Genomic DNA, 11,912 nt, shown 5'->3' with positions numbered 1-11,912 from the left:
CTATTATAACAGGGTTAATTTTGTATATTTTTAGAACGTATAGTAACCAGGAATGTGGAATACTATCAAAAGCTTTTTTGTAATCTATATATGTACAGTGTAAATTTCTTTTATTGGTAGCTGCGTGTCTATGAACTACAGAGTCGATAATAAGTTGCTCCTTACATCCCATATTGTCTCTTCTACATCCCTTTTGTTCCTCAGCGAGAATACTGTGCTGTTCTATGTGAGTGGTAAGTTTTTGGGCTATAGCTGATGTGAGAATTTTGTATATTGTAGGTAAGCAAGTTATGGGTCTATATTGTGATGGTTGTGATGTGTATTTGCCTTTAGGTAGCATGTATGTAATACCTTTAGCTATGAATGGGGGTGTGCTTTGTTGTCCGTGAATAATGCTGGTAAAATTTTTTGCTATTATTTTGTGAAGTGTAGTGAATTTTTTGTACCAGTAATTGTGAATCCTATCTATTCCTGGTGATTTCCAGTTATGTAACCTGCTTGTGACGAATCTTATATCAGATTCCGTTATGTCTTTGAATTGCATTTCATCTATGCCTTCCCACTTTCTTTCTTCCTCGGTTATCCATGGTGCTTCCTCGTTGTGGTGTACTTCTGTCTCCCAAATATCTGCCCAGAATTCTTCCAAATTATGTATTGCTGGAGTTTCTATGTTACTATTTGTCAGGTTTTTTTTATTTGTATTCAGGTTTCTATAAAATATTTTTTCGTTGGTATGGAACAGTTTATTGTCGTTTTTTCGTTGAAGTGCTTTTTTATATCTAGCTAGTCTATGCGATTTTAGTGCTAACTTTTGTTTTAGTGTGTCCAGAGCGTCTTCGGGTCTTTTATTGTTATTGTCATGACCGGTGTGTATCCTATTGTTAGTTATAATTTTGTTCACCATATCTACTATCTTTTTTGATCTATTATTATTTAAATATTGTGTTAGTCTACCGATATTGGATCTAAGTTGCGTTATATCTCTTTCCAGTCTATCTTGCCAAGCTGGCTTTTTATTAATGCGTTGGGGTTTGGGTTGTGATTCGGTTTTATATCCAAGCTCTCGTGTTATTACTAGGGCACTACAATATATAAGTGTATGAATATCGGTTAATTGTGATTCATCAGTGAAAAACTCAGGTAGTAAGGTATTATTAAAAAACTGAGTTAATTTGGCAAGACGCAAACTATATTTTAGCTTAGGGAGTCGAGGTCTGAGTGTAGGGTCTAAACCCGCAAATTCTATTATAGCTGTTTGTAAATTTTCTTTGAATTTTTCCGTGGATGAATCTGGGAGGACTGAAGTCTGTAAAGTTTCTATTTCAGTCTCCATTAATAGTATAGTAGTTTCAGTTTGCGTTGATACGTGAGTACTAAATGGTGTTTGTGTTTCGGTTGCATTTAGGTAGTTGTAGGGTGATTGTGTACTTGTTACCACTGTTTGTCGCGGAGTTAGGTCTGTACTGTTAATTATTTGCAGCTCGGCAAGTGATGGCTGTGTATGTAGGGAGATATCTACTTGTTCTAGTTCTAGCCTAACTTCTTCTTTTATTTGTTCTAATTTTTCATTGGTAAGCATTCTATTTCTAATAATAACTCGCCTTTGGTCTGAAACTCGTTGTTCTGAAACCATAACGTGGGGGTACTGTCTTAAAAAATGTTCATGTAGTAATTTCCTATATGTGGTCATATCTGTTTCTAATTTGGTGACGCGATAGTAGGTACGCATGATGAATATGTTTACATCTTCTGTCCATCTCATACGTACACGTGGTTTACCAGCCTTAGTGGACGCAGGTAAAAGGGTATTCACCCCCTGCGCAACATCTAAGGCAGGTGTGGCTATAGGTGCAGTTTGTTGTTCGGAATTCAGGTTGGCTGTAGCATTTTCGAGTGACCCGGAGGGAGCCCGCCTATTCAGCTCCTCTCCGCTGACGGTTCGTATGCTGCCACACCCAGCGTCAGCTCCAGGTGCGCCCCGGCGATCACCCCCGGGTAGCGGCCCTATACGTTTACTTTTTAAGCGCGTCTCCATATTTAATGGGTTGCCAGAGCCATGTTAGCCGTGCCAGTAGTTTCATATCACGTGTCCGCCCCCCACGTGAATCTGATGGTCGATTCGGACGTATGGTTGGAGCTTCGGGGGGCTTATTATTATTATTATTATTATTATTATTATTATTATAAAGGGCCGCTTGGATTTTTTTTGAAGTTATGCTTCTTTAGGCGCGTTATGAAAAATTGATGAGAGTGAAATTTTATGATGCGCGCGCACCGTGACGCAAAATTAACAGAATGAAGTTGCCCACTAAATCGCTCATTACAATACGACCAACGTAACTTGGCGAGTCTGAATATAGCCGCAGGTGAACTTTCCGAACCGTACCGAGAATTACCGAATTTATACGATGTCAAGAAAACGTATGTCCAATATGCGTGTTTGAGGATGTTGTTTAATCGATTTTTTTCAAATTGATTAAAATTTAAATAAAAAAAAAGAAATAAATTTAATAAAAATAAAGTATAACTTCTTACGCGCCTACATAATTACACGCACCCTTTTTTTTTAATATTGACAGATCATCTCGGAAAAAACCGCACCAACGACATAACTGCGTTCAGGTCTGTCCTGAGACTCACGCCTTCGTTCCCAACGAATCCTCATTACGAGTAAGTATATTGTAAATTACATTGACTGAGTACGGGGATATTGTACAATGTTCTGTCTCGTCTAGACCGAGCAAGCATTATAATTAATTTGTCTACAAATATCGAAAAGTGTGTAGGCGTTTCTATGAGCCTCCTAAAGACAAAGACCAACCGTGAATAGGAATGAGGTTGATTAACACGAATCAGTGAGTTTCTTATTTCTTGAGCGTACGTCGCCAAGCCAACGTCTTCAGACCGTATGCGAAATTCTCATTTGTATTAAATAACAGGTCTCCGACCGTTTTTTAGGCTAGAATTAATTCTTTATTCAGACGCAACGTAGCTTTGAATAACAATAAGCTTATTTTCGTTAGCTCGAAAATGAGAATTGAGAAATTGTCTTTATATATATAAAGACAATGTCGAAATTAATTAGGTGCTTAAAATATTGAATCTGAACGTAAAATATGGAAATACTCGAATTAATTAATTACGATTTAACGGGACATTGCTCATCCGAAAGAAAACAATATTCAGTTTGGAACAAAACGCTAACGATCAGGATGAAACGTGTTTTCTTCTATTCCTTGTAATGGTGGATGATCTTACGGCCTGTCTGGTAATTAAGTTTTAGTCTGGTAATTAGTGTTTACCGGAGCGTATAGACATCACAACGTTATTACCGAAGTCTTGAGACGTGAAGTCCAAGTATCAATTGTATTATAACAGCTGCCCCACCTGTTGCTGCAGTTTTTCACTGGTGGTAGGACCTCTTAGGAGTCCGCACGGGTAGGTACCGCCACCCCGCCTATTTCCGCCGTGAAGCAGTAATGCGTTTCGGTTCGTATGGTGGGGTAGCCGTTGTAACTGTACTGAGACCTTAGAACTTATATCTCAAGGTGGGTGGCGCATTTACGTTGTAGATGTCTATGGACTCCAGTAACCACTTAACACCAGATGGGCTGTGAGCTCGTCCACCCACCTAAGCAATAAAAAAAGAGAGCTCACCTACCCATCCAGCTTAGCTGAAATAGCCTCTTAGGCTACCGGTGAATAGGTAGGAAAAAAGCAGGGTGAGCTATGAGTTCGTTAATTTTCATTTATAATTCACTATTCCTAGGATCCTTTGTCAAATGATCAGGGAGCTCTCGGCCGTGCCACCATTCTGCGTTCCGAACTATCACAAGATCTTCGAAGATGCCTCGGTAAGTTACAAATTAACATTTTTATGTCTATTAAATGGTTAACTGAGATGTAACTATCGCTTCAGGGTGGGAACGATGATAGCACCCGCCCATTTGTAACAAAGTTTACAGAGTTTTCGTGACCTTAAGGATAAAATTCCCGGTGTGCTCACTCGGGTAGAACGAAGCGACTTTGCCGCCATTCGAATCCCGCAGGGAGCTACGTGTTTTTATAGGAAAGTACTTCCTTAATACATCACGAATCGATTCCGACAATTTGAAAAGGAAAAATTATTATGTAATATCTAATAATCGGATCCGTAATGCCACGTAATTATGTGATAGGGCGTATTATGGCAGCGAAGTGCTTAAGATACTAATCCATAGGGATAATTTTTAATAAGAAATTTAGTAATTACAGCATATGATAGAGACATATTTTGTTAAGAGTGAAGGTAAAACCATTTTAGTTCTTACTAAGAGACTATTGCTTAAGCATAACGTTTGCCTCACAGATAATGTCTCTATTTAATGCCGCGTGCCCAGAAAATGGCTCCTGAGCTAAACTGTCGCCATTGTCCCTCGTTATTGGAAGGAACGCCTGTGGTTCTGCACCGGTAATTGCAGAACAAAGTGTGTAGGATTTTTGTAGCGTTGTAGGCAAACATCAAGGATACGCAGTCTACGATGTCATAGACACTGCCGAGAACAGAGGAATATGGCGAGACATCATCCAGAGAAGGATGATGGGAGGAGATGATGACGACCCTCGGACATGAGGAACGCGACTCAGAGAGGAGGAGGCAAACATCAGGCACCGCTTTCTACAGCTAGACAAACAAATTAACAAATTAACTAAACAAATTACATTTACTACTGGCGAACCCGGTATTCTTTGTTGGTCAATCTTTTATTTGCCTTTGGCCCAATCGCTACCAAGCTTTACAAGATCACACGCTAGATCAATATAAAGATTTCCTGTCAATTTAATCGAAAGCCGTCCAGCCCTTTTTGAGTCTATAGGGAGCATACACACATCGACTTTTATATATATGTGATATACAAACGTGTGATATTTAAATTTCTCTCATTCTTATTGTGTAGTTATTTGTTCTTTATTTGATTCGTTTATCTTGCCAATGCTTGAAGTGATGTGGGATATTATTATCAGTGACTTTTTGAAATCAACTCAGTGTAAAGTTTACAACCTCAAAAAACCGTTCTGCTTACAGTAAACACAGTGGGTAGTCTGGCGCTCCGTTTACAACAGGATTTTTGAACGGAACTTGGCGCCAATTTCTACCGAATCTGTGGATTGTATACTAGCTAACTTGACAGACGTTATCCTTTTTTTGTCTTGTCTATAAATATTGAACTGAAATTGGTATAATTAACAAAAAAATAATGTTATGAGGTTCGGGATAAATAAAACTCCACCAAAGTACAACTTAAAACTGTATTCAACACTTCGAACACTTAAACACTTCACAAACACTCAACAAAAATACTCTCAATTCGCTTGTTCCGCTTCGCTTCAGGTGATTCGTTCGCTGTTTCACTTTGAGTAGTTCCGATTACTGACTGACTGCGTGCCATCTCTACAACGCTTTTATAGTCGATACCTCATCCCTTTTTTTTTTTGGTCAGTAGGAAATCGCCGGATTTCCGCCCTCCACTGGGGATGGAGGGCGGGGCATGTCGGAGTCGAACTGACCAAAACCTCCTGTCGCTCAACAACCAACGTCCAAGCCTCGCATGAGACAGAACTCATTAAAAGGCAAAGGGGGGGAAAGTGAAGCGTTTAATGCAGAGCACATCTCTCCCCCTCCCCCTCGGGACGCCGGACCGGCGGTCGTCGGCGCCACGACCACCAGCTCTCTCGATTGGCAGGCTATCCGAAGCCCGCCTAGATGGCGCCAGTTAGAATGTGCTATCCTACGGAATAGCTTGCTGGGCCAGAACCAGCGTGGGTTGAGGATAGCCGGCCTTCCATCACCCGAATGCTCTTGCGTAAAATGTGTGCCGAGCAGCTTGCACGTCGTCTTCTTAGGCCCCCCTCGCCGGTCCCCAGACCGACATGTGAGGGGGACCCGAAACACTTAGAGCGTAAGGGCTTGGGCGAGATCCGACTCCCTGGCCCCCGCTTGACGGCGGCGGCATTGTGCGTCTCTCATGCGCCCCGCCGCCTCCTTCTGCAAGATGGTGCACTCGCAGAAGTCGAGCATCGCCTTCCACGACTCGTCGTCACCGAGCATCGATGCCACATCACTCGGCAACGACAAGTCGTTTCCTATTTTTGCGACGAGGACACGGCGCCACCCCTCAACGGTACCCCCACCCATGCGGAGCAGGCGACGAGCATATGCTCTTTCATGCCCAAGTCGCAACCACAACGGTGGCACTCTGCCGTCGGGTCAGCTGTGATCTGGTGCAGGAACTCACCGAAACAACTATGCCCAGTGAGCACCTGCGTGAGCCGGAAAGTGAGGCATTCTCTGTCACGATTCACCCAATCCACAAGAATCGGGCGAATCGCCTCGACGGTCCTACGACCTCGACGGTCCTACGACCAGCTGAAGGATCAGCCAGCCGTCTGGACCATGACTCCAGCACGGATTGCTGAGATTGGGCCTCCGCGCTCTGACCATACTGGGGTTGGGACGCGCCACGCCACGGGCACGAAGGTCAGTCCGCCACTGAAGTCAGCGGCGAACGCCTCCGCCGAACCCAAGGCGGCGTACACACGCTGCCTCAAAGCAGATGGTACGATAACCACGGATGACCCTGACCGCGATGGTGCGTTGCGGCCGTTGCAGCAGCTTCGCCACCCCCACGGCCAGGGACTGCACCGACCCCTGTGGAACACTGCGCACGACCGGGAACCGGTGCAGGATCCCACCGTGTCCGGTACGCGTGACCGATCTGTCCTCCAAGTAGGAACCCACCAGCCGGCGAAGGTAGGGGGGCACTCCGTGTCGTTCCAACGCCCCCCCCCCATCACGGACCAGGGCAGGGTGTTAAACGCATTAGTGATATCGAGGGAGACCCCTAAGCCACCCCACCCCTGGAGACGGCCTCCTCCGAGAGGGCCCGCACGCGAAGGATCGCGTCTACCGTTGAGCGGCCCTCTTGGAAGCCATACTGCTCCGCCGACAGATCGGGTCCCACCCTGGCCAGATGCTGGATGATGCAGGCCGCCAGAATGAGTTCCAGCAGCTTGCCCACCTCATCCAGCAACACGATGGGACGGTACCCGGCGGTGGTATCCACTGGGTGCCCCTCCTTTTTCAACAGCACGAGTCCGCCCGTCCTCCACGATGAAGGCAACCGTCCCGACTCGAGGCAGGAGCTGTAAAGCCTTAAGAGTCGGTCCCCTAGGGCGCCAAGAGCCAAGGCCCAAGCCCGGCCATGAAAGTCGTCCGGGCTGGGTGCAGTGTCCTTCGCGCACATTTTGCGCACGGCCCCACGGAGCTCCGCCCCCGTTATACGGGATACCTCATCCCTAGAATTATCGAGAATATTCCACACATCTCTAGTAGTAGTTGCCGCTATCTGACAATAGATGGCATTGTACTCTTCGAACGTTCTAGGTCCTTCGATATTCGTTCAACAAATTCGGCGATAGATGACATTACTCTTACCGGCGTAACAATAATATATTTCATTATTCTTAAATTTTCTAATTTTCCGCGCAATTTTCTTTTTTTTTTCATTTCCTAAGAACCTTCCTAAGAACACAAAGCACAACAAAATAAAATTAGCGAAATCAGTCCAGCCGTTTACGCGTAATGTCGTGACCAAGGGAAATACGGAATCATTTTATATATAGCACTATTCGTAGAAGGACGCAAGTGGATAACTCGAACTTTACAGGAGCGTAAAAAAATAGTTTTGTTAAGAAATGTGTCGAGTCTGTGCTTATATAGAGCGTGTGTGGTATTATGCAGGGTGATAACTATTAATAAGACACGACAGTTTGCAACCTGTGTATTGTGCGACGACTCGACACAGACTGTCTTAGCTAAGCCCGCTACATCACTCCCCCCTTAAAATAAGACATAAAATAAAAAAATATAAAAAAAAAATAAGAGTAAGATGTAAAAAAGTATATAAGACAATGTAAAAATCTTAACTTAGTAACATTATTCATTGATTAACAAATAAAAAATACAAAATAAAAGTAATCCTATTTAAAAACATTTTTAAACTTGTAGTCATTTGTAGCACAATTTCACATAATTTCCAACTTAGTGAATTATTACAATTACAATTTCTTGCGAAATACTTTGTACTGTGCAAAAGATATCGTTTTTCTATTCACCTACTTAATCAGCAAAACGTACCGGTGGTTTCACAATACGACCACTACGTGTAACACGGTAATTAGCTGAGCGATTTTGAATGCTAGTCTCGGAGGTTCTGAAAGGTTCCTTGTTGTGGTCACTTATTTTAGGTCTATCCGTTGATAAGTTATTTTTAATAACCAAATTATTTTCTGCCTCTGCCGTATACATATAAGCGGGTTTCAACCTATCTACTGATATATACGCATCTCGGTTAGGAAATTGCACTAAAAATACTTTCTCTGTTCTATTTAGGACTTTATAAGGTCCTTCATAGGGAGGTTCTAACGATTTTTTAACTATATCTGAACGAACAAAAACTTGAGTACAGTTATTCAAATCGCTATGTACAAAAACTGTATGAACATCCTTACGCGGTTTAGGTTTTAAATTATATATCATAGCGCGCAAATGCTTTACGTATTGACAATGTTCTAATATAGGTATAATACTATCATTATAAAAATCTCCCGGTAAACGCAATGTTTGCCCGTAGGTCATTTCGGCGGCACTGATTGTCTAAGAGTCTAAGCTAAGCCCGCTACAAATGTTAAATCATACATGAAAATGTTCTTAAGAGACATCATGGATAATAATTTGAAATTAGTCCTTATTCCTTGTTATGATAATATATCATATAGTATATCAATCAAATAAATATATATTATTATAATATTATAAGTAAAGTAACCACTTTGTTGCTACGGTGTTCGGATTCGTAATTTTACTTACGTATTTCTTGCCAACACAATTTACCTGACATACATCTGTAACATATCTGTAAACTGCGATGCGATGAATTTTTGAAGTCGTCGCGGCCTAACGGATAAGACGTCCGGTGCATTCGTGTTGAGCGATGCACCGGTGTTCGAATCCCACAGGCGGGTACCAATTTTTCTAATGAAATACGTACTCAACAAATGTTCACGATTGATTTCCACGGTGAAGGAATAACATCGTGTAATAAAAATGAAACCCGCAAAATTATAATTTGCGTAATTACTGGTGGTAGGACCTCTTGTGAGTCCGCACGGGTAGGTACCACCACCCTGCCTATGTCTGCCGTGAAGCAGTAATGCGTTTCGGTTTGAAGGGTGGAGCAGCCGTTGTAACTATAATTGAGACCTTAGAACTTATATCTCAAGATGGGTGGCGCATTTACGTTGTAGATGTCTATGGGCTCCAGTAATCACTTAACACCAGGTGGGCTGTTAGCTCGTCCACTCATCTAATAAAAAAATAAAAAATTGACATTTTGAATAGGGTTTTTTTTTATACTGACTTTCTCCTCTGCTGATTCCAAAACATTTGCATTATGCGATAGTGTTTCTTCTGTGTGTAGAGTATCTTTCAGATATAAATAATTCTTTGGTTGACTCTGTATGAATGTTCATAGTTTCCGCCGAAGTTTCTAATACAGAATCACATTGTCTAGTTCCACCATTCTGTACTGTGCTACTTAAATTAGTTTATTGTCCATTATCATAAGAAGAAAAAAAATCCTTTGGGATATTATTTAGATTTCATGCCATCTATATATTAATACGTGAAGCAAAAACTTTGTATCCCTTTTTACGAAAATTGCCCGGTCGGAGGAGTATGAAACTTTCCATGTTTATAGAGAATATAGAGAAGAAGTGCACAATGCTAATATTTTTTTAAAATAATGCATAAAAGATACATTAAATCAATAAAGAAAACATTACACACACTACATACCATGTATTTGACGCACACGCGCATGCATACTATTTATTGTCAAACTTTTGTTCTTTTTGTTCTGGAAGTCTGTTGTCAAATTGAGATTAAATATTGTTTGTCTTTGTTAATATTTTTTATAGTGTAGTCCTGGCGAAATTTGTGATTATAGAAGTATAAAATACTAGTGTAGAATAATAGTGTACAAAATTACAATTCCAATTGATTATAGTCGAATTTCGACTACTGCGGGACCTCTAGTCTTTATTAAAACTCACTGACATGTCAAGCATGCTCCTGACTCTCTTATTTTGCAGCAGCTCTGAATCGACAACAAGTGGTTTACGTTTTCTTTCATTAATATCCATAATTTTACTTCTGCAGTACAGTCTACAGCAGTATCGTATTCAACTTCGCCAAAGAATATTTAAAAATGGTACACAAACAAAATAACGTGCATGGCAAGACGTCGCGTTCAGGAAAATGATAGTTAACAGGGTAGCGGCATGCTAATGAGAGCTATTCAGCTATGCTCATGTACCCCTCTCGCACGCGATATATTTAAAAACAAACAATAGAATTTGTTATACAAATCGTTGTTTAAATCAAATTTTGCAATAAGTAAGTAGTGTGGTTTTTACAACTTGTATGCGAATTTTTTGTTTTTAATTATAATTATGTTACGAAATATTTTTAAAATGTAGAGTATAAAATTAGGTATTTTCATACAAATTTTCCGTATAAGAAACTAGCTTATAAGCCAGCTTTTTTTACTAGTGGTTGGACCTCTTGTGAGTCCGCCGGGTAGGTACCACCACCCCGCCTATTTCTGCCGTGAAGCAATAATGCGTTTCGGTTTGAAGGGCGGGGCAGCCGTTCTAACTATACTGAGACCTTAGAAATTATAATATCTCAAGGTGGGTGTCGCATTTATGTTGTAGATGTCTATGGGCTCCAGTAACCACTTAACACCAGGTGGGCTGTGAGCTCGTCCAACCATATAAGCAAAAAAAATATTACCTATGAATAATTCGCAAAATATCGCGTACATTCAAAAGACACGTAACTGAACTTGCGCACTTACATCTTCATCAAATATCGTGACAAAAGTGTGAAAGTTCATTTATGCACGTATATTTTAGTTAAATGGCGTATAAGTAATACCTTTAGCGGTAGGCAGCGGCTTGGCTCTGCCCCTGGCATTGCTGAAGTCCATGGGCGACGGTAACCACTCACCATCAGGTGGGCCGTATGCCCGTCTGCCTACAAAGGCAATAAAAAAAAAAACAACCTATAATATTAAGCTTTTATTGATAGGGAACATTTCAGAAATGATCAAATAAAATAAATGTAGATATACGACAAAGGGAAGATCTTCCACCGAGCGAGTGATATTGCTCGGTGGACCGACGGTCCCTTTGTTGTTGTTCGGGACTTGTATATATGCAAGCTTATCTTGAAAATGTCATGAGCGAGATTCAGTCATTTGTCAAGTATCTTGTATTGTATGATGGCTACCGCCACAACAAAAATCACGTAAATTAATAAGCGCGAATGATGAAAAAAAAACATAGAATTTCGCTAAATTTGCGATATCTCCATCATTTTTTTGGAATATATTTTTCAGTTTTGTTGACCATGTCTCATTATCCCCTTTAACGAATAGTGAAATAAAATATTTTTTGAAGCAACTAATTGCACTTGCGTCTTTCTTCCACTAACGGTGCGACATATACATTTATTGAATTTGTAAATAGATTGGCGAAATTATATTTCGATGGAACAGCAACTAACTTTAATTTGGTACGCAAGCAATTAACACTATTAATAAAGTTAACATTTAATCAAACTATCGCATTAAAAAAAATATGATCAATACATGTACATAATGTGTTTTATTACATGTTATTCAAAGCCTTGGTTCTCAAGATGGCGACAATGACGTTGTGTTTTGTATGGCCTCCGAGAACCAATTTCCACTATAAGGCGGGCTTTGTCATAGTAACTTCAAAGGCAGAGTTGGCGCTTTTAATAAATA

At 41.0% G+C, this 11,912-nt stretch overlaps 1 protein-coding gene across 1 annotated transcript in view; it reads left to right on the top strand.

Moving 5' to 3' along the window:
• The first annotated feature begins 2,583 nt into the window (after positions 1-2,583).
• LOC110386620 (guanylate cyclase 32E) overlaps positions 2,584-11,912 on the top strand; it is a 53,783-nt gene continuing 44,454 nt past the window's right edge. The window contains exons 1-2 of the mRNA XM_038016722.2: positions 2,584-2,670; positions 3,770-3,854. Of these exons, the coding sequence (XP_037872650.2) occupies positions 3,783-3,854 (72 nt within the window). The 5' untranslated portion in view covers positions 2,584-2,670; positions 3,770-3,782. The remainder of the gene's footprint in view (positions 2,671-3,769; positions 3,855-11,912) is intronic.

The sequence above is a fragment of the Bombyx mori genome, chromosome 17, assembly GCF_030269925.1.
Source record: "Bombyx mori chromosome 17, ASM3026992v2".
Taxonomy (NCBI): domain Eukaryota; kingdom Metazoa; phylum Arthropoda; class Insecta; order Lepidoptera; family Bombycidae; genus Bombyx; species Bombyx mori.
This window is presented reverse-complemented; position numbering and strand designations above follow the sequence as displayed.